Source organism: Leptonotus elevatus, chromosome 17, assembly GCF_054856555.1.
Source record: "Leptonotus elevatus isolate MCC_2025b chromosome 17, RoL_Lele_1.0, whole genome shotgun sequence".
NCBI lineage: Eukaryota > Metazoa > Chordata > Actinopteri > Syngnathiformes > Syngnathidae > Leptonotus > Leptonotus elevatus.
Genome location: NC_141255.1, coordinates 9,834,356 through 9,857,147, shown reverse-complemented (window position 1 = coordinate 9,857,147; position 22,792 = coordinate 9,834,356). Strand labels below are relative to the sequence as shown.

At 44.2% G+C, this 22,792-nt stretch overlaps 2 protein-coding genes across 3 annotated transcripts in view; both read right to left on the bottom strand.

The window, feature by feature from the left end:
* col25a1 (collagen type XXV alpha 1 chain) overlaps nt 1-17,071 on the bottom strand; it is a 72,680-nt gene extending 55,609 nt beyond the window's left edge. Inside the window, exons 1-2 of the mRNA XM_086058225.1 lie at nt 16,615-17,071; nt 16,461-16,530 (exon numbers count right to left, since the gene is read on the bottom strand). Coding sequence (XP_085914351.1) covers nt 16,461-16,530; nt 16,615-16,860 — 316 coding nt within the window. The 5' untranslated portion in view covers nt 16,861-17,071. The remainder of the gene's footprint in view (nt 1-16,460; nt 16,531-16,614) is intronic.
* A 722-nt stretch (nt 17,072-17,793) lies between these two features.
* On the bottom strand, nt 17,794-22,779 carry larp7 (La ribonucleoprotein 7, transcriptional regulator). 2 transcript variants are annotated; one of them, XM_086058217.1, is made up of 12 exons: nt 22,324-22,779; nt 22,155-22,255; nt 21,991-22,074; nt 21,626-21,790; nt 21,445-21,547; nt 20,873-21,160; nt 20,668-20,803; nt 20,463-20,599; nt 20,240-20,343; nt 19,999-20,158; nt 19,581-19,672; nt 17,794-19,511 (listed from the first exon to the last, which is right to left on the bottom strand). In XM_086058217.1, the coding sequence occupies exons 1-12, from the start codon at nt 22,505-22,507 to the stop codon at nt 19,434-19,436; spliced, it is 1,632 nt and encodes a 543-aa protein (XP_085914343.1). In that variant the 5' UTR covers nt 22,508-22,779; the 3' UTR covers nt 17,794-19,433. The 2 variants fall into 2 exon arrangements, with proteins under 2 accessions (XP_085914343.1, XP_085914345.1); XM_086058219.1 differs by having other exon boundaries at nt 20,481-20,599.
* Between the last annotated feature and the right edge of the window lie 13 nt (nt 22,780-22,792).

The following is a 22,792-nucleotide window of genomic DNA, read 5'->3' as shown; positions in this document are numbered from 1 at the left end:
ATACCGGCAGAGACCGCCACCGAGTGTGAGTCCAGGGAACGAATGCGCCCCGAAATCATCACCATGACTGTATCTTGCAGTGAATTCATTGTAATAAAATTTACTTAAAGAGTAAAGAGCAACAAACAGGGTCATGAACAAAGGCGCCCGCAAAACAACAAAAAGAGCTTTGCATTATACACAGCCGACTGGGTGTAAACAAACCAAATGGGGATTACACCACGGCAATTAGGTTTCTATTTTTGCATCATGATGCCTGCAGCTTTAGGAAGCATTCATGAGAGTAGATGACAAGAAATGTGGAGTGGATTTGATTACTCTTGTTGATGATTCTATAGGTGGGTTTCCATCCACCCATTTTATTTTATTTTTATTTTCAAGAAATAAGCTAGAAATTCGAAAAAGGGCCCAAAATTTGCTAAAAAGTTTTATGTTTGGACGGGGAGGATTTTGAAGTGTATCGGAAAAAAAGAAAATGCGAATTTTGGCTATGGAAACCGGTTTTGCGAATAAATGCTGACAAGACGGGATACACACATTGCACGTTTTGACCGGATATTACGTCACACTTACGTTTTTAACACACAAAAGCAATGGCTGATGAAAAAGTAAGGTATGTTTGGGGGGGGGGACACAACAGAAATATTTTTGGAATGAATTAAAGAGGCGAATATTAATGCAATTTTAGATGGAAAACAAGAAACGCTAAGGTTTATCAAGAATTAAGAATTAAACTCATACGACGTCATCGCACGGCGCTGTCGCTTCTTTTAAATTACTGGTGGATCCCATCTCTAAGGTGTATACCGCCATCTACAGCGGCTGAGTGCCCTCTCAATATTTGCATAAGAAGAACAGTTGGAAACGGGCATAAGTCGCATGTCAATTTTGCGCATTTTCAGTCCAGTAAATTTGCTTAAACTATTCGAAACAATTGGATGGAAATTTGACTAATGATGTCACAGCAACAAGATGCTCCTCTAATATATGTCAGTCATGTAAAAGGGCAAATTGTTATACCTTTGAAGGCATCTATAGAAGGCAAATGGCAAGTTATCCCCCAAACTTCCATCAATATTAGCAAGTGGATCTCAGCGAGCAGACATTTGAGAACCCTGCAAAACACTCGATCCACTTTTCATCGTAAACATCTGTAAAGCATCATATCCAGTGTCTTGTGAATGGCTCAGTCGTTATCTCATTATTTCATTATGAACAAGAGTTGAGGGTCTCTTCCCACCTTGAACGCGGCGCGATTATTGCTGATGAAATGAAAACGTTCTCTTGCCATAAGCATCAGAATCTTTTGACACTCTTTGGCAGGCGGAGCTTCAGGGCGGAGGGGGCGCATTGGGGGGACATTATAAGACCACGCAGCACAAGAGTGAGAAGAACATGGAGGATTTTGGCAAAGCGGGGAGGATTTGCTTGCAGGGGAATGACGAACATTCCTCCGAATGAGATGCAGAATATAAACATACATGGGAAACAACAACCAGGCTCTGAAAAGCGGTTGGACTGATGCTGCCAACTTGGAAAAGTAACAAAAATGTTTTCCAGCTTCATTAGTGTGAACACACATCCCAAAGGAGGCCAAGCAGATGCTGCCTGTAGACTTACAGGAGCAGGCCTCGGGGCTAATTGTGCAGCCCGATGAGGGTATAGTGTCTGGCGAAGAAACACGATACCGGGTGGGGTGCCAACTGAGAGGCGTGAACTTCTGCGGGCGATGCGGCGAGACACCAAACTGAATCCATCGCCAAGCTGTTCACCGTCAGACCAGTGTTACTTGGTTGTTAACAGTTCCCCAGCTGGTGTCTGATGTGTGTTGTTTGCAAGAGTAAAGAGGCAACAATGCACATTTCTTTTGGACAGGCGGAATGCCGACCACAAGCAGCAGGTCTGAAGTGGCAAAGGGGGCCAGAGATTGGGTTTCGACCAGATTAGACCGAGACTGGCAAACAACTTTGGCACTTCCTAGTGTGACACATTCACTCGCCAAAGATGCTTGAAGAGTCAAACCCGATCCTGGGATAAAAGATGCTTGCACCATTTTCAGCACCGTTGTGCTAGCGTAGCTGGAGAAGGCTTTCGCATATTTTGTGGGCAGCTGTATCTTGTCATTATAGACTATAAGCGCGATTTTAGCACGCAGGGAGGGAAAAAGTTGGGAAAGCCACTGGAGCATGTCAGCAAGAGGGCTTTCTCTCTCATCTCCGATTGGGAAGGGATGATGGGAACGGCTGGTGGGGATGCCTGCGGTTTGGGTTTCCTCCCGCAAAAACCTCACTGGGTCACCAAGAAGCTTTTAATGAATCGCAAAGGATGGCGTCAAGTGTGAGCGGACACCCCGCTTAAGTGAGCCAAAATCAAAGGATGGCTATGATTTCCAGGAATTTCAAATGGACAGATATATGTCCCAATGGTGTCTCTGTAGGTAACCGCTAAAGAAACAATGACGCTGCCTTGTATTTATCCAGATAGAGGAACAGTTATCCATTGGAAAACTTTCATTAAACCCGAAGTGGAGCTAAAAGCTTTAAGTAGGAGAAAGTGAGATTTGAGTTTTTAGCTCCCAAGGCATATTTATATGTTGCTACTCTGTAGATGACAATTGTCCCTATCTGTTACTCGTTTTTCCTTCTTCATGTCAAGTAATTCACACAGTTACAGTGTTGTGCCGTCGCTGTTTGTTTTTCATCAATCGTTTCTCTAGGGAAATAAATTCAAACGTTGCCCAAGTGTCTTCCCTCTGCAAAATGAACATTCCCTCGCTCAGAATTTTGGACGGCGTGTCCTTTCTAATCATCAGTGGCGACAAAGCCCCTTTCTAGTTTTGAACGTTTGCTTGTCTGCATGATTGACTTGGCCTGGAAAACAGAGTTGCTGCTAATGAGTGCCCAAAAACAAGACAGGGGTAGCGTGGTGTTTTTGTACCGGGAGGGGGTGGGATCTGACGAACCTTTGGCTCATATTTGACCTCAGTGTGAGCAAAGTTCAAAGGGTTATTCTTGCTGGAGACATCTAAATCTCAAAAAGCATCTCCATCGTGTACCTTAACAAGCGTACCTTGAATCAACATGTCTGCAGGGCATCTGTGAGCGTTCAGCATATCATCAATTAGCAGCCCAGCCTCCCTCAATGTGAATAATCCATGAGAACCTGCCAGCATCTTGGAGACATTCATTAAAGCACAATTTTTTCTCCCCCATCGGCATCACCTCTGATAAATCTGATCTATGAGTGGACACAGAATAATAATGGCAACATTTAGATTTACATTAACCGCCACGGGACACTGCTTTTGCTTGGCCAATCACAGCAGGTTATGAAAAATTAATGCACTGAAAGGTTAACGGTTCTTCTCTGAGGGATTTTTGATGCCTAATTGATTCCGCCCCCTTTGAAGAGGGAAAAGGAAGCTTGTTCTTTTGTTGCTTATGAACAGATGTGCAACGGGGGCCTCAAGACACACGCGGGGTGTCCTCCGCCGCTACCTCCGCCAAGATTGAACAAAAGCAACTTCTGTTCATCGCTCATAACACACGATGACACAAATCCACGACATAAACTCGCAGACACAAAACGAGCGGGTGCTGCCGTTTCCTCCGCGGCGCGGGATCATCGCACGCTCGCAAGCCCGTCATTCGTCGTCTCCAAAATAGCCGACACCTGACGCGACAACTGGGATCTGGCGGCGGGTCTCGGCACGCCGACATCCCGCTCCAGAATCCGCGGGTCCCGTTTCAAAGCCTCAAGAGCCGCCGGGCCGCTCGTACCCAGGCTGGGGGGCTATTTGAGAGTGATGACCTGCGACCCCTGGCTTCCGCACCGTGATCACATCCCACTGAGCATGCTTTCATGCGGCAACTACTTTGCACTGGGACGCCGCACTTAGAAACACATATTGATGACCGAACAGTAAGCCCCCAAGGAGAAGAGTAAATTATACCAAGCATGCATGAATGTCGTTATTAGTGCTGAGCATTAATGGGTTATAATTTGGATGTTCGTTCGAGTGGGCAAAGTAAAACTCGAATCGTAATTTGAGGATTTGGATCAGGCGGCGTGACGTTCACGCGAGTCCACTTTCTATGACAGTTACAGACAAACAATGTGGGAACGCCAGTTTAAAAAATGTAGGGAGTCTATACACATGAAATCATTTCTCATGTTTTTTTCTTCCCACTTGTTAGTTCAACCGCCAAGAGTTGTGCAAGACATTTTGAAAAAGGAAGCAAAATATGGATATTTATAATCATATCAGCATATATAATATCTATACATAGAACCTGCCGCGTTCAACAGACCAATTATGAAATAACACGTGGAGCTTCGTTTGTATCGTATCTGATACGTATCCAACCAGAATTTGTTTGCCGACGCCGAAAACATGAGCGAGTTGATATTTTAAGAGTAGTTTTCCATTAGTGTTTAATTAACAACTAATACACCCAAAAAGTAAAAGGTACAGTATTTTTTTTATCAACAAGGAGTAAAAACTTTCCATCATAATACAGTATCAAAAGAGGCAACAGCCATTTTCCTATCTTAAGAGCAGCGTTGAAAATGTAAGGCTACTTTAACCTTGGCCTCATTGCTTCAGCGATTCTCCCGTTGGCTTCTTTTTGAGCCAGCGCTTGAGTCAGTGAGTTTCAGCGCCATGCGGCATGACGCGACTCAGTCAAAGGAACATCTTCAAGTACTCGAGGAGGAGGAGGAGGACAATGCGAGGACGCTGGCAAAGACAGACGGTAGGAGGAGGCTTTGGACGAATTGATGTGAAATTATAGATGAATTGATGCATGGGGGGACGTACCGTAGCTGTTAGACAGCACAGATCTCTCCCTGCTGGTAGGACAGATAATTAAACACTAATTGGTCTCTGACATACACTTCATTGTCAATATGCCATGCTTCAGCTGGTTTTAGGTCAATAAAACATTTGACTTCATATCTAGATTTTGTTCAGCCACAAAAATACCTCCATAAAAATAATAATAATAATAAATCATAAAACACCCAGACTTTTTTTTTTAACAAAATGGCTAGAAAGTGTGCAAATGTATTGTAAAGTAAATCAACACAGAACAGCTGTAGCATTGGCATACCCCTTGTTGTGGCCAGTGGGTATACGGCACCATCTATCTATCATTATTGTATTAAAAAACTAAACAAAAAAGGAAAAATGTTCCAATATTGGCCCCACAAAACCACTAAAGAAGCTTGTGTTCATGACATAAACGTTTACACATTTCATTTGAACAGGCCAAACGGCTTTAAAGGAGGACCATCAAGTCCGTGTTTTCTTTTTGTTGCGTGTTTATGATGGGTAAACCAGTCATGCTTGGGAGCCTTTTTTTTTCCACAAGCTGACTTTGGCCTCACTTCCCCGCTTGTGGCATTTGCAAAGAAGAATTTTGCACACCTTGCCAGGATTTTTAAATGTATTGAATGCAGACAAGTAAATGCCAACTTTAATAGCATGCCTACTACTTGACTTGACTGCAATTCAGTTGTGTCACATCATTTGCTGCCCCCCTCTCTCTCTGGCATCAATTACAACACTTCACAGCCCTACTAGAATTAATCATAACAGCCAGCCGGCTTTTCATGTGCAGGAAAAGGTGACAAAAACAGAAACAAAGTGCACGCTCGCCTTGAATGTTAAATAAAGCCACTGACCTCCTTCAGTGGATGCGTTTGGAACATGCGCACACAAAAAAAAAAGGAAGGTCTTTCATCACAGTTTGGTGACAGAGCCAGTAATTGGAGCGCCCTGCGCCTTAAGGCCCCAGGCCACATGCCACATCCGATCGCGATGGCGTGATTTACATCCTGGCCTTCGATCATTACGCACTAACTTCAGCGGCCGCCATCACTTGTGGGAGCTGAAAAGTCGTCAATCAAAGGTCCGCTTCCTCTGCGGTGTTCCGACCCGACGGTTTGCACCAAATTGTCTTTCCCATTTTCGGTACCACTTTGGTGGGCCCGCTGGTCTGCCCGTAAATCAGATGGAGACGAATTATTTTGTTTGCTGCCTCACAGATGTAGGCCTGAAGCATCTCTGATGAGGTGCAAACGTGAGGAAGCGCGTGCAACAGCGGTAATGAGCAAAATACCCCAGGAAGTCACGCTGACTAAACGCCACTGTAACAGTTCACGTCAGTTAACTCTCTATTATTGTGGTCTGGAATTATTTAGAAACAGCCTGGAGAGGCTTTTAAGACCTTTGTTTGCCTTTATTAAAACTTAATGCCGCATCCTCATCAAATTAAAAATCGAGTGACGAACAGCTTGAGGCGAGGCGCAAATTGTTTTGGATAAAATTAGGTTCCTTTTCCAAGGCACGGTACCTATTTGGCTCAACAAAGGGGGGTGGCTTGGGCTAAAAAAAAAATGCTTGAAAAAGTCTTTCCACTTCATTTTCACCCTCAGATCGTCAGGAGTGTCACTACGGGCGATCCAAATAACGTTAATTAAAATAAAAGCCTTGGTGTGTGTCATATCCAGAGTATTTGTGTTCCGAAGCGTCACCTGTAAAATGAGCACGCTACAAAGCCCATCTGCGCCGCTTCTCCACTGGGAGCTCATTTGTGTGCAGGAAGAGACCATACTTGAAATTCTTGCCGTAAAAAAACAAAACTTTGCATTCCTCACAAAGTAGAATAACAAGTGCGCCTGCCACCGCTGCTCTTTATTTAGCAGATCAAGGGAGCCACTTGCCAAGGAGACATCTTGTTTGTTTTTGCAGAACTGGAAGGCACCACAAGGGCCACACAAGTGGAAGCTTGACAAGTGCAATTGAATGATAATAAACGGCCGTTTGCGGCGCAAGGCCTTTCTCGAGCTGAAACCTTTCCCTTTCCAAGTGATCAAGTGCTTTGAATGAAGTTAGAACACATTAGTCCCGAGTGATACTTTTTGGTTAGCACCCAACCAGTTAGAGATGAGAAACTATGACGGACCATTTTCACCTGCGCTTTCATTGTCAGTGCAGCACGTGACAGGTGAGCGATAAACTCGGCAACGCAAGGATTTGATGGAGTAGACGATTAAAGGGAGTTTATGATGGCGCTAAATAACAGGTGCGAAGAACGGCCGACTCAGCGTGCCGAGCATCCGTCCTGACGCTCTCGGCGCCTGTGATGCGGATCCAGGTCGAGCGGCGGTAACACAACCTCTTTCGCTCGTAAATCAAGGGCTTCTCCGCGGCGGCGATGATGAAAAAGATGAGGGTGACTGAATCCAGAGCGAGAGGACAAAAAATAAATAAAAAGGTAGGCTCGTCTGTAGTCATCAATTGTTTTTTTTTCCCTTGAATTTATTTCGATGCCTTTGAGGTGCAAATTTTTTGTGATTCCACAAAAGATGGCGGCCACTTGTCACATTGCTTATTAAAGCCAAATAACATTGATGTTCAATTAAGGAACAAAAAGCTAATTTGCCTTGATCTACCAAATGTTTATTATTATACCAAATAACTTACTGTGCCCTATTTTGGTAGACTGGTGTCCGTGCCCCCAGCGTAAAAACGGGTACAATTTCATTTTTGTGCTGGGGCAAATCTAGTTTAGAGTGTTTGGAATTTGGTAGATTTGGTTCCGCCGGACACGCCCCCAGCTCATCTCGCAATATGGTATTACAAGGTAGACTAGCTTTTAGACTAGCAAAAACCAGGTCTATCTAGTGGCACAGGCAGACAGATTTAGCGCTCCGCAGTACGGACGTGTATTGTTGATGTCATCAGATTTCATTCATAAATGTGACAACAATGTGGGACAATCCCTCTGAATCATTGTAGAAATCAATTAATTAAACAAATTATAATCATTGACATTTTACTGTACTGTTGGGGGAAGGAGGTCACACACGACTACATCATCTGCAAGGGGAGATCTTGTGTTTAAACAACCCCCCCCCCCCCCCAAATAACATCTCACTTCTCTTGTGGTGGAGCCATAAAAGGTTTTGGCAAGAACCCACATGGTCTCAATCCAAAACGGGTCTGCTACCATCCTAATTTTTACGTTCAAATTGTTGTTATTATTTTCAACTAAAACTTAAGCGCAGTTTTTACACGATCATGAACAGTAAATTAGCGCAAAGAAATGTTAGGTCTGGATTGCTGATCTGATGTTGCCGTGGCAACAAGAGGGATGCAATTTCACATTATAAGAGGCTGGAGCAGCGACATAAGGGCACTGATGCAAATTCAAACTCGGCTCGAGTTACATAACGTAGACAAGCACTACACCGGAAGACCTGCCAACATTCCCACATGGCTAAAAACATGACAGTTGTCACCATCCGTCACCCCAGGCGACTTCTCAGAGGATCCTGTAAAAGAGAGGAGCCGCCACTCCAGCCGATAAAAGTAGAGCGGGACCCTCATAAAGACCTCCCGTCGTCAATCAACAAACATGCCGTCTCGCAGGCATGACAAGCTGAACCCTTCGCCGTCAAACGTCCTCGCACAATTGGACCAATCATCAAAAAGCGGACAATGTCGGCCTTTCACTGGCCTTTTCTCATCAATGTGTTGCCATGGTGATAAAAAAAAGGAATGAGCGATGCCTGACAACAAGGCCAAGTGATTCAGAAATCAAACATCTGTAATGAAGGATAAATGACCACATGCTGAGTGAGTGAGTAGAAAACATGTGAGGAAGCCATCACGAGACAAGTTTGGGGGCAAGCACGTTTGGAGAAGCCGCAGGACATCTTGACCAATTCACATTCTTTCTCGGAATGCTCTCGGTCCATATCCCAGATTCTTAGTTAATGTTTTGATGCGCATGCATATTTTCCAGCATTTAATGGGGCATCTCCTCCCTTACTTATCCGAAAGCGGTGTGTAATTGTTAAGTGGCACTCATTTTACAGATTTTTCTGCAACAGATTGTTTTTTTGATTTATTTTGGTTTTGAGCTCACGATTGGCATCCGTTTGAGTTAGCACACCTCAAGCTGCCAGGAAATGTGGGTGGGCAGCTGCCTGTAACATAAACCCCATCCGACAAGCATACTTAAGACCACGGTCCTCCACTCTAAACAGCATTGGAAGTGTAAAGAGAAATCGTTGGGGGCATCAGTTTTGTCATTTTTGAACTAAACAAGACACGTGTCTATTTTGGTCTCTTAGGTCCTGACGACAAAGGCAGGAGTGGACGTTGTCAAAATGATCTGACCTTGTTACAACGTGCTTGGGATCAATATAATAACCTAGGATATTGCCATTGCAGAGCAATGCTGCATGCTTCACATGAGGGATAATGCCGCTTGGCGTGGAAATATACAGCCCAATACAATTTATACAGTGCATGGCTAAGTCAATTAAAAAAAACAGCACAACCTTATATATATATATTTTTTTTCTTTTTTTATACAGGCGTTTCTGCTCAGGTTTAGGCCCTCAAAAACGGCATCATTTTTCTTTCGAAACAGCACATCGCCATGGCAACCGTGTGCGACAAAACAAAAATCTTTCTTTAGATGAAATACAAATTTGAGGATGATTGGATATTTTCCTTAGGAGTAGTTTATTCAAATATGACCTCGATGAAAAGGGAAAAGGCCAAAAAAACGACAATAAATTAAAAAGTAAATTCAAAATGGCAGACTTCCTGTTAGGTTGAGTATCTGGCTACAAAAGGCTTTTTGTAGGTATTGGGCTGTGTTATATTTGGCATCTCGACGTTGCAGTGGACATCCACTTCTATTTTTTATTGTATTTTAATTTTTTTTACATGGGTTGTAAACAGCCATGGGATAATGAATAACCTGCCCTAGTTTCAAGTTAAGATTGTCATATCCCAGACAGTGTTTTTCTACACGAAAACCCTCGCACATCCGCCGACATAGTCAGATTAGCAGCCAATATAATCGTATCATGGCTTAGCTTGGACCGTAGCGTTCAGCTTGCTAAAACAGGACGAGGAGACGCGGCCGGGGCTACTGTTTGTGTCTCGCGTGTTCCCAGCTGTCCATTCCTCATTGGCAGACACCCTTTGGAAAGCTTTTCTCAAGTTAGGGACACGGAATTTCCTTTTTGAACAATTTGAGGCTTGCGTCGAATGCTGTCAAGTGGCGAACTCAACAATATTAGACAAGTTCAAAGCAAAGAAAACCCATCAATGGCGCCAACGTTAAATGAGTAATGCATGTGCTTACCAAAAAGGGCTTTAAATATGTGACAATATTTGTATTTGGGACTAATAAACCCGGTTGTGTTGGCCAAGTGTGAACAGGTGGAGCCACAATGTTTACTGTGGGACGCCTTATCAACTCGTCAATCATCTTGATCCATTTGAGCGATTTGCTGATTGACTCGATTTGCTTAATGGTGTCCATTTTCATGGTGATCCCTTTCATTATTGCCCTTAAGTCCCAAACGGCGGATGGACCACTTGTGCACCTCAGCAGATCCAGTTTGACTTTCCAATTGTGCCCAATCACAACTGCAATGTCAGATCTCAGATTACATTTTACTATGGCACTCCCGGAGCAGCTGCCAGACTGTAAAAAAGTTACCTCTATGAGCAAACGCACAACAATGGTACGGATTACGCCCCACCGCGTTAGTTCCCACGTTGAAAAGATTTCACCACAAGCCTTCGAAGTCGAGGAAATGTTGCCCAGCAATTGGCGTCCATCAGTCCCATGGCACCAAAGTGTGTTTTGGCTCGTAGGTGGAAAACTGTTGGACTGTCCCTGCGGCCACAAGACACGCTGCATGAACCACTTGCGCATGCGGCGGGCCAACTTTTCTGGCTGAAATAACACGTCCATTACAAGCAATGACACTTGGGACCAGACAGAAAGACTGGCATCCCTTCGGAGTCTGCCTATTTAAGGCCATTTCAAGACCGTGATGTGTGTACTGGCTCAAAAACGTCTGTCATAAAAGTAGTAATTTGACAGTGAAATGATGGAGAGCGGCGAGTTCACTAAGGTTGCCTCCAGGGATTTCAAGACAGCAGGAGGCTAATATCGGCACTCACATGCCACCTCAACAAAGAAAACAGAAAAGTTTGCATGCGTTGTCAAATGCAATTCTGGTAGGTCCAGTTGAAATGGTCCCTATTTAAATACCGGTAGACAGGATTTTTTGCAGCATCCTCGGGCTGATGGGCTGAAATCTCAAGTTTCCTCTCTGATGTTTTTATTTTTAGTCTCGCATGTCGTCCTGTAGACTCCCTCCCAAGTTGGACGAACGTTCACTCATAAACAAGAGAATGGTCACCGCTGCTGCTTTTTATTTGTCACCACTGACGTCAGGTAGCGCTATCTGCAGCATCTCCACGAGAACCTCGAGGGTATGACGGGGTGTCGACCGATAGGTGAGCTCCGGGGAGTCATCAAAATACTCTGCAACATGGCTGCAATCAAATAACACCTCTACTACCTGGAAAAATGGATGCTACTTTGTCTAGAACCTGCGGCTCTGGAGCCTCATGTGGTTCTTTAGGACCTCTTCTGTGGCTCACTGTGGATCTCCCCCAAAAAAATTATTATTATTATTTATTTTTATTTTATAGAAAATATTTTTCAAATGAATTAATGATTTAGATAAAAAATATATATAATTACATGTTAAAAAAAAAATCATAAAAAGAGTGATGAAAGTGAAATGGAAAAGGTTAAAAAATTACCTAAAGATGTCTGGAAAGTGACCATAAAATGTCCAAAAAGGAAGAGGAAGTGCAGATATTTACCATGAAATGTCCATGAAATTGGCAAAAACGTCAGAGAATTTAATTTTTTTTTAAAAAGGCAGAAAAGAAAACCTTCCAAAAGTAACCATAAAACGGCCAAAAAGAAAGAAGTAATGCTGAAAATTACCATTCCATTCCACAAAATTGCTTAAAATGTCAGAAAAAGTAATAAATAAATAAATAGATACATTTTTAAAAAGCCATATAATGTCAAAAAAAAAGTAAGGAGGTCTAATTAGCTCTAATTCTAATTTAACTCTAATTAGCTCTTGGCTCTTTTTGACAGTAAATGTTGCTGACCCCCGCTCTAGACTGCAACCTTTCTTAGATTCCTATACAGAATCTTTCATAAATCAGGTGTTTGGATGAGGACAATTAAATTTTCTTACTCCTATTAAACAATATTAACTGTGAAAGGGCCAAAGCGTGGTTTGTAGGGTCTGATGATATTTTGAGGGCTGCGTTTACATGTAAACAGGTGGCAAAGCCATAGCTCTTAGCGCATGGAGCAGATCATGGTAGCCATAACCTACTGACACCCCTGGAGGGTAAACACAGACAAAGAACAGGAGGCCTTTCAGCGCCCTGCCACAACCAAGCGCAAAGGCACCCCCCCCCCCCCCCCCCGCGCATTTAACCCGAGTCATCTGTTTTCTGTTTCGCTGCCGATGTCTCGTTGCAGATCTTCAACACTCTCACATTCGCTAATATCGATTCCTCCCCTCCCCCAAAGACCCCCCCCCCCTGCCCCATTGCGAAGGTGCTGTAGACATGCACCTGTTTGTGGGGATTCAATTGCCGTCTACAGTCCCTGCATAATGTTTCATTGTTGTTGGTCAACATTTGCAATGCGACTCATGATACCAATCACTCATTCCATAAAGATTTCCCCAAATACTGGATATAAAAAAAAAAAAAGGCAGCTAATAAGCTCGTTGTTGTTTTGCGCCAACATGAAAGCTCGAGACGGTGAGGAAGTTGTAACTTCTGCCGAGCGTTAACAAAAGCGCTTTTATGCCTTCAAGCCTAATCAGACCTCGACCACAGTGTTGACACATCATAAAATGGCATTATTTGGAGGGAATTGCCACTAAATGGGTGATAACAGCCTCTTTTAGCAAAGTGGAAAGACAATATAGTCAAAGGCAAGCACATTTAATGCAATCGCGACATTACAGTTTATTCGGCCATAGATTGACAAACTTCCTGTTTCGGTTTCTGAGAAGACGCTTTGCTTTCAAATGCAAATTGCGAGAGGCCACAGTGGGACGTCTGGCTTCGCACACTCCGCCACAAGCTTCTGGCACATTATTATTTCCAACTGTCACCCCCCCTCCCCCTCCTCCTCCTCCAACAGAGCCTGCGCTGTTTCCGGGACCGTCACTTAATGAAACGCGCCGACTTCCTCGTTCCCCGGTGTGCGGCCTCTCGGAAGACTGCGATATAGAAGGAAGTTAGGAGGCTATGAAAAGGACGCAGCGCTCGAGGCTTGTTTACTGCAAGTCGCCTGCTAATGTGTGATGTGGCTCATTTGCTCTGGCTGTCGGATTGGCCGTCTGCTTTCGGAATACTGCAAACTGTCATCTTGTTCAACCAGAGGCGTCCCCCGCTGTTCAGATTCTGTGTCTGCTGAAGCAAATTTACAGAAACGCCCCAGCAGACGGATGCTTTCAATGAGTCGGCCGCATTAGGGGACGCGAATCCCAGCAAAGCCTTGCGAGTGTTTTTCCACGCGCTTGCCATTGCCGAGCGTACACAGAGAGGAGAGTGGAGCGTGTTGTAAAAACGTAAAGAGGATTATGGCTTGTGGTGGGTGGACTGAACATGCAGTCAACTATCATATTCACAGCGCAACGGTATGCAAAGGAAGAAAGAAGAAAATGTGATTCCTCGCGCCAGCGTCTTAGAGAGCCCTTCTGAAATAAACAAAAATGATCACCTGAGCTAAAAGTGTTCTACTACAATGAAAGTTCCAGTGCACATCCCCTGGAACACGGCACAAGATGTGTTTTCATCCATAAACAGGCCCGGCTTTGATGGCGAGCGCAAATATTGACTCCTCCAGCACCGTGTCCCTAAGCAGGCTCACCACACCTGCTGTGGCGGCGGCCATATTTGCACCCGGCAGCGGACGAGGCCGAGATCCACAGGGGGGGCCCTCTCGACGCTTCACACATCAGCACACACTCTCCTGCTCCGGCTCCTGACAGGGCCGGCTTTCTTGGTGAGGGAGCGGGACCCGAGCCAAGCGCACGACCTGAGCTGGAATGCGTGCGTGTGGTAAGTACACAACATCCCAACGAGCGACATGACCTGACTGACACATTCAATAAGACGTGAAGACATCGCCGCTGGGCCGAACCCAAACTGTCCCCTCCAAAAGTATTGGAACAGCAAGATCAATAATAACTAGACTAAGTGCAATTTCTGCAGAAATTGCGTGGAATGCTTATGAAGTTAATTGAAAGTGTAAATTATGTGAAAATGACAAAGTATTAATTATTATTGTAGTTGAATTATAAATTAATAAAAAGAACACTTGAACCCGGGAGGCGTGAATTTTTGGCGTGGAAAGTGAAAACATTTAAATGTCAGTCCCATTCAAAATGAATGGGGAAAAGTTGATATTTAACGTTAAATTGTGTGAAAACTGTAAGTAATGTGATAAATACCCCGGAAGGCGTGAATTTTTTTAAGCAAGTTGAAATTTGAACTCATCTGTGAAGAATGGTGGCGGTGATGCTATGGCTTGCATGGCAGCTTCTGGAATGGGCTCACGAGTAACTCAAGAGAGTAGCAGAAGAATGAATTCTGAAGTCTACCAAATCATTTCGTCTGACGATTTACAGGAAATGCATCCAGGAGAGGAGAGAAATCGGAAAATCTTAATCATGCATCAAGGCAACACTGCCAAAACACTAAAAGACTTGATTGTGGGGGGGGGAAAGGGAAGATCGCCAGACTTGAACCCAATAGAGAATGCATTTTTTTACCTCCTGAAGTGGAGACTGAAGGGACAAACCCCAAAAGCAAACGAGAACTGAAAGAGGCTTCAGTAAAGGCCTGGGAAAATTTCTCAAATGAAGAATGGTGAAGTCAATGGGTCGCAGGTGTGATGCAGTCTTCTACACAACGCAACAAAAACAAAGGACCTTGCCGTTCCAATACTTTTTGGAGGGACTCCATATTCGAACAACACTTTGGCTATGTTCATACAACAAGCCAATTTTTTTTGCCCATATGTGATGTATCTGAATTTTTCAGGTCAATGAACAGTAAAATTTGATTATTATTCTTTTTAACTCATTCAGTGCCATCGACGGCTATAAACGTCAAAGGTCCATTTGAACTATGCTGGCAGTGAATGAGTTTCAATATCACGTTAAAATCTCCCTCGTCAGTTTGTATTGCAAGAAACAATAAAGCCATCTGAAATGGCATGGGAACAAATATCAAAGATCAAATATCATTGGCAATCGTTGCACTGTAGCGCGGAAACATTTCCCGTACGAAAACAAAGAGCGACTGTTCCATACGTTAAAGAACGTCTATGAAATTGTCAGCGAAGAGCTCATGAAGGGAACTCAAAGGAGGTCTCAATGGGGGGGTCAAAGGGCACCGGTGGGATGAGACAGAGGGTCTGTGAGCTGGCTTTTGTGGTAGCTCTGAACCCTCTGCAACCTCAGCCTATAGCTCGGACAGAGGCATCGGGGGGGGGGGGGGGGGGGGTGCTGATGACGCCCACGTCACACGACAAAGACTGCCCTTGAATGAACCACTAACTGCAACACTAGAACGGTAGAGTCCAGACCTCCACCAAGGCCGGGGTGATAGTCAGGAATAGATTTTTATTTTTATTTTTTGCATAGAAAAAGTCAACAGAGCAGGACAATAAATGTTGATGAACACGTGAGAAGAAGCACTCTCAGATATTTGGTTTTGTTAGCTGGCTCTCCATTCAGCATTTTCCCCTCAGGTTCCGCACGCGCCATAAAAGCAAAGCGGGAAAGTGTGCCGCACTTTCAAAAGAGTCGTTGCTGTCGGTTTCAGAGGGGGAAAAAAAAAAAGAGGCTATTTCTGGCCTTCAAATGGAGAATAAAAGCAAGCGTAACTTGTGACGAGTCATCAGGATGAACTTTACAAGCTCGATACCGACAGCAAGGCAATCAAAGTGTAATTGCAGGTTTTTGATTACAAGAGAATTTTCAAGTCTCATGAGGTGACTCGCCGCCGCCGCCACCTGCGAGTCTGCTCCACCGTTGGGCGACTCAAGTCACATGACTCGACTCGAGTCACACTAGAGTCGCAGATTTTAAGAACTTGGAACTCACCTGACAAAGATCAAAGACTCCCGCACTCGCTTCTGCCATGCACCTTGAAATCCAAATAACTTTTTCTTTATGTTGTTTTTAAGCCTCACTGCTGTTTGTAGCTACTGTGAGATTGTTAAAATGTCAATCCAGTTTAACTGGAGCCGCAATGAACTTGCAACTGTGTTTGACACAAAGCTGAGGGAACAAATGATTCCATCTACCGGCGGCAAGCGGGAAGCACACGTGTTGTCCGTGTTTCACAACATCATCGCAAGGGTGCCAGCCACTCCAGCACGTCTATGTTTAGGCCGCTCACTCAATCTCAGCTGCGCGTATCCGTCACAGCGGACCTGCCAAACATGCGGCAACATCCGCCGCGTCCTTGAACGCACCACTTCCCATTCACTCCCACGCGCATTTGGGTGGCTCACCTGGAGGACAGTTGCATTCAGGTGACGCTTGCCGGGCGCTCCGTATCTTGACGAATTGCTCATAAGAACGCTGCGGGGGAGGGAGATTAAAGCATCGTGACGTCAGCGTTGATCCATTTAAGGAGCATCGGGCGCGCGCGCGGGTCAATCTCACCTGGGAGAGCATCTCGTTGACTTTTTGCGCAATCGACGCATCCAAGTCGTCCTCGGGGGCGCGTGTCGACGCGTCCGCGCCGCGCTCCAAGCCAGCCAGCCGGCGCCTGACGTCTGCTGCGTGGATGCTGAGCACCACGCAAAAGGCGATGGACGCCACGGAGCACAGCGACGGGATGACGCTGGCGGCCCGACGCCGAGGGGCCACTTTCTCGTCCATGTTCTCCGCGGACGTTACTCGCTCCATCCGAATCACGGCGTGCGTTCACGGTCGCGAGGCGTTCACCTACACCGCCGCAAAACTTGTTGCACCTCAGACGTCCGCGTCCGTGAGAGGAGGCGCTGAGGAAATCTCGTGTAAGTGAAGGCGGCGTGGGCACTCGGAGCTTTTCCACGCACACGCACAAAAACACACATACGCCCCCCTCCCTCGTTATGGCAGCAACACGCCCCCAAACTCTCGTGGCACCCTGCAGTCACTCACGGGATGACGACAGCCGTGAAATCAAATGAGATGTACAGTCAGTTCAATTAAACTTGCAATTGACAGTCAAGCGTACCGTGAACGTCGAACTAATGTTCTCCACCCAGGTTTTACATAAAACACGTCGACACAAATGATAAGACATTGAAGAACAAACACGGAGGCACAGGGGATACTAATTAATGCTAATTAGCGAGCGGTCGTTCAATGACGCTTTTTGGGCAAAATGTCGCCATCCAGTGGACATAAAGTGACACTAAACAATGCATACGGTATATATTATTTAGGCAGGGAATTTTTTCATTTTGTATTTAAAGAAAATAAACCACATCTAATTAGATTTGTTTTTTGGTTTGTGTTGCCGTTCGGAATAACCCTGTTACAGATTCTTAGACACCTTAAAACGGTCTAAAAATATTGGTAAAAATATTGTAATTGCAATTTAAGTTCAAATAATAATAATACAAATTTCAGAATTACCCTTAAGTACAATTATCAATGCAAATGTCAAGTTTTTGTTCAAGACTTCATGCAAGCAGTCTTAGCTGGTCCAAAACAAACTAAGCCAAATTAATAAAAAGAAAACCATGTCTTTTTCTGAAAATAAAATGAATTAATTAATAAATATATATGAGGTCTGTGTTGGTTTGAGTGAGACAGCTGAAAATAATATGAATAATAAGAGAGGTCAACCCATCACCATATCAATTGCAGTACATTGACATTCTGCAGAGTCATTTTAGCAATTTTTTTCCTCATCCCCTGGACAGGATTGCAAACATGTTGAGATTTAGAAGACATTTATGTCAACAATTCTAAAAATGTTTCTTTAATGCATGATACTCCAACAATGTATAAAAAAAAAACTAAACAAAAACATCATCCTGGCAAGATGCGTTGATCTGACTTGAACCAATCATAAGAAACCTTGTGCATTGCCATCTAATAGACTGTCATCAATAACTCTAAATAACTTTTTTTTCAAAGTCATTTTTTTAGGTACATGAAAATATCACATTATTAAACACCTGTATGGCATACAGTGCAGCCCTCCACATTTGAATGAGTCCATCTGTCAAATGACAGTAAAAACTAGGGCTGGGCTTTTTAAAAAAATAATCACATAATTAATATCGAATCGATTTTCCTTTTCGAGCCTGTTAACGATTCATAAAACCATGAATCGACTAGTTTAATATCTCCTTTCCCCCCCAAATTCACAAAATAAAATTTTAAAGACCGATTTTTTTGTAGCTTAGTGTTTTCTTGAAATTTAGGGTTCACATGAAAACATGTTTATGAAAAACCTGACTTATTCCACTTTAAGACTATTCAGAATTGTTTTAATTTTATTTACTTTACAATTATTGAATTAGAATTATGAAAATATTTTCTTCTCATCCTTGCTGATGTTAATGTTGGTGCAACGTGTTACTTTCATTAATAAACTTTACTAAATCCGTTAACCGGCTCAGCAAAGTTTAATATGGAAGTTAATGTCTTTGGAGTTTTTATCATGTCCTTGATATTTAAAAAATAATTGATGTTCCATAATTAATCAATATCGGAGTGAATTGAAGAGAATCGAAAAAACTCTCAATCGAATCAAAATGAACTTTTGTGAATCAATCGAATTGATTGAGGAAAATATTTTTTTTTATACCCAGCCCTAGTAAAAAACAATGACATTTTGTCCACATCTTTATGGGTGAGCTTCATACTATTTACTAGGGGTGTGCCAAAAAATTGATTCTCATAAGAATCGTGATTCTTATTTAGTACGATTCAGAATCGATTCTAAATGTCCCAAAATCGATTTTATTTAAATTATTTTATACTGTCTTCCCTTTGTTTGTGTGCGCCTTTATTCGGAGCGCTGTTCATGTTGTACTCGATTTGGCCACTTAGGAGCAGTGTGGTTCCACGCGGTCTGATACACTGTTAAGTTGTAGCCACATTAGAGAGTAGAAGGAAAAAGTCACGATAGAAGTTATTCCAATAAAAGTTGTTTTTTTTGCAGCGTGGAGCCATTCTTTTGAGTGATAAAAGTGCCACGAGTAGCGCGCTAATTAGCATTAGCGAGTCAGACTGGAGTGGATCATTACGATTCCTTGAACATCCATAAATTGAAGCAAAAATCTTTGTCAATTAAATCATTTTGAATCAAAAATCTAATCTGAAGCGAATCGCACACCCAAAAATCGTAATCGACTCGTGAGACATTCAAATGTTCCCACCCCTACTATTCACATCACAAAAAGCACAACCTAAATTCGGTGCGTCAGTGCAAACGCAAAAAGGGTTAAAAAAAAAAAATCCTTGTATATGGCAGCCAGTCAGTCCTCTTGGAAGCGAATGTGCTTGTTGGCCTCCTTGGCGCGAGCTGTAATGATCTTCTCCGCTTTGGACAAGAGCTGAAACGGAAAGGTTTGAAAGATGAGCTTGACGTCAAACGGGAGTCTCGGTCGGGGCTGCTGTCTCACCTTCTCCGTGCCGCGCTTCTTCTCCCGGGGCCGGTTGAGTTTGACCTGACGATCCACGAGGATCTTCTGCCAGTACCTCTGCTCGTTGTCACCTTTTGACAACGACACAACCCAGGCACTTATCGCAGGTGCTGTACTTTATTTTGACTTTGTTTGAAGAGGTAATTGATTCTGGATGCTTTCACTTCCTTATTTTTTTCACCAATCACACATCCGTAAAATAGTGACATTTGTGTTCATAATTCCGTTTTTCATTGGGAACTCGAGTCGTCGCCGGCCATCAAAAAACACAGATTTTTTTTTGCTTCATTATAAAAAAAAAAGAAAATACAGTCACCAACCAAATTGAGCTCATTTTTCTCAATTTGATGTATACGACCCTTAGAAGCAAGAAAATGTGGACAACAGTGCGGCTTACCTGAAAGGATCTCTAGCTGCCAGCTGTGCGCCCTCTGCAGCTCGGCCCTGGTATTGCTGACGGCCTGCGCTTCCTCCGGCCGCTCGAAGCGCACGTAGCCCTCGGTGTCGCCTTCCAACAGGTCCACGTACGCCACTGGCGAGATCTTGCATAGGGCGTCCTGTGACGATAGAAGGAATGTGGACACATTAGAAATGGAGCGACAGTATAAAACATAAATGAGGTTTAAGATGCACTTTACTTTGATAATTTTCCTGTCTGGGAGCGCCTTGTTGTCCGTAATCTTCATGATGACGCCGCTGGTGAACTGCGGACCTTGATTACTTGGCTTCTCACTCACCTCCACTAGAGGAAGAAAAAAAAAAAAAAAAAAGAGAGAGAGAGAGAGAGAGAAAAAAAAAACACACTCCACGTTTAGTGTGCATGTTAAGAGACGTTCAAAAGCGGCGCGGCGCTCTACTCACTCGTCTCACTCATCTCACTCGTCTCACCGCCGCCGTGCGGCTCCTCGCCGTTCAGCTGCGTCATGCACTTCTTCAGCGACGCCATGCTGCGCTTCTGCAGTCCCAAGTACTCCACCTTGAGCTCCAGCCACGCTTTCCTACGACCACACAAGCGTTAGCATTTGCCCGCCGCCGCCGCCCGCACACATTTTGTTATTGTTCGTACTTGGATAAGACCCGCAGCGGGATGACCTCCTCGCCGATTTTCAGCTTCTCCTTGTGTTTCTTCTTCCTCTTCCTCTTGGCTTTGACCAGCGCGTCTTCTTGGTTTTCTTTCCCGAGCTCGCCTTCCACCGGACGATCTGCATGCAATCGCGTTGTCATTTCGCTTTTTTTTTGGGGGGGGGTCAACATCTGCCAACTGGACAGACCTTTACAGTTCTCGGACGCGTCTTCGCCATTCTTCCCGAGCTTCCTCATCTTGGAGGGCATCTCCGTTTCGGATTCGTCCGCCACGTGCGAGCGGCGTCTCTTTTTCTCCGAGATTTTACCCGACGCCTTCTGACTCGAGGCGTTCGAGAGCTGCTGCTTCTTTTTCTTTTGCTGCCGTTGCTGCTGATCCGACGGCTCGGCGTCCATCGGCGCCACTTTGGCATCATCGGCCAGTGGTTTCTTTTTCTTCTTCTTTCGCTTTTTCTTCTCCTCCTCCTCGCCGCCACCTGCGACACATTGAAAGCAAAAATCGCATATTTTCTTTTTTTGATCGAGCAAACCTGGAAATTTGGAAAAACTTCCATAAAAGTCAATATCTCCCATTATAACATCACCTGGGAACTTTCACGTACTATATTACAAGTACTAGTGCTATCAGTACTCAAGAGTTGAAAAAAGTGTTATCAAACATCCCCCCCACCCCAAAAAAAGAAATACAGCAACAATAAGAGCAAAATTCACACTGTAAAAGCAGCTTTTTGTGTGTGCTTTTTTTGCAGGCAAATCCTACCTGATGGTGGATTGTCTGCAGCCTGCGGAACGGTCTTGCCCTTCCAGGTCTTGGGGAACATTCCCGGCTTCCTCGGAGCATCTTCAGGAGGGTTATTGAGCAACTGAAATGGAAAAAGGCAAACCTATTGATTTTTGTATCTCTTACAGTTAACAGTCGTTTAATATGAATAAATGTTCACCTCAACTGCTTTATTTGCTTGCTCGGGGTTCTCGAACTCCACAAAGGCAAAGCCTTTGGGGTCGCCGGTGCTTTTATATCTGGGGATGCTGGCGTAAACGACGCTTCCGCATTTGGAGAAGACCTTCTCGATCCAACTGTGAGTCACATCCTTTGGCAGAAGCTCCTAATTGACAAAGCATATTCAACAGACAATATTTGCGGGGGGGGAAATAATCCTAGTTTGTTTTGATAGAGTAAAGATGTTCATTGGTCAAGGGATTGCGGCACATTTTGCCACCAGAAAATTGATGAAGGATAGCTGGTATACAATAACATGGGCCACTAAGATGAACACGAACATTAAGAGGATAAACAAACGCTTACCACGTAGACTGTGCGGCTGTCCACGTCAATTGGAACGTCTCCGATGGGAAGCAGCCGTCTAACTTTATCGCCCTCTAAATTCACCTGAAAGTTTGCAACGTTTGCTATTCAACGGATCGGATTCAAATACTGCACACGGGCAGGCGTTTACTGAACATGGTTACCTCCACCACAGACGAATTCTTCAGAGCCCTCGCGATCAGTTTGGTGTCGCTCGTCAGACTCTTCATGCGGTTGAAGCTCGCCACAACAGATAAGTCAACATCTGGGACGATAAATTAACAAAACCGATCAAAAACACGTGCGATGAATTGTCCGATGTGGGTGACTTACAGCCCTCATCCGAAGAGTCAATGAGCTTTTTTAGAAAGCGGTCCTTGTGGAGGTTGGCGTCTCCAAACCAGAACTCCACTTGCTTCTTCACTTCGCCCATCAGCTGCTTCACCCGTGATCTTTTCTTCTTATCCGTCTCTTTGCTCGGACCTCCGTCCTCCGCGATTGTCGTCGGCTCGTCCATCCTTTCCTTCCGCAGCCGGAGTCGACCAAAACGCAACCACCGCGTTAAAGATGAATTCCGAACTCCAGCAGTCACTTTCCCAGTTGGGCTATTGCGCGGCTTTTGGCGCTTAAAACAACGCAGTCGTGTCCACCAGACATTTGTAAAGTGGAAATTCACATGCCAATGGCCATAATTTGCAAGTTTAAAAAAACGTGGCCGTAAAAACAAAAGTGATAAGGATGCTAGTAGCCGCTATTGTGCATAACTCACGTTATACAGCCGTCGCAGGATTTTACGTCACAC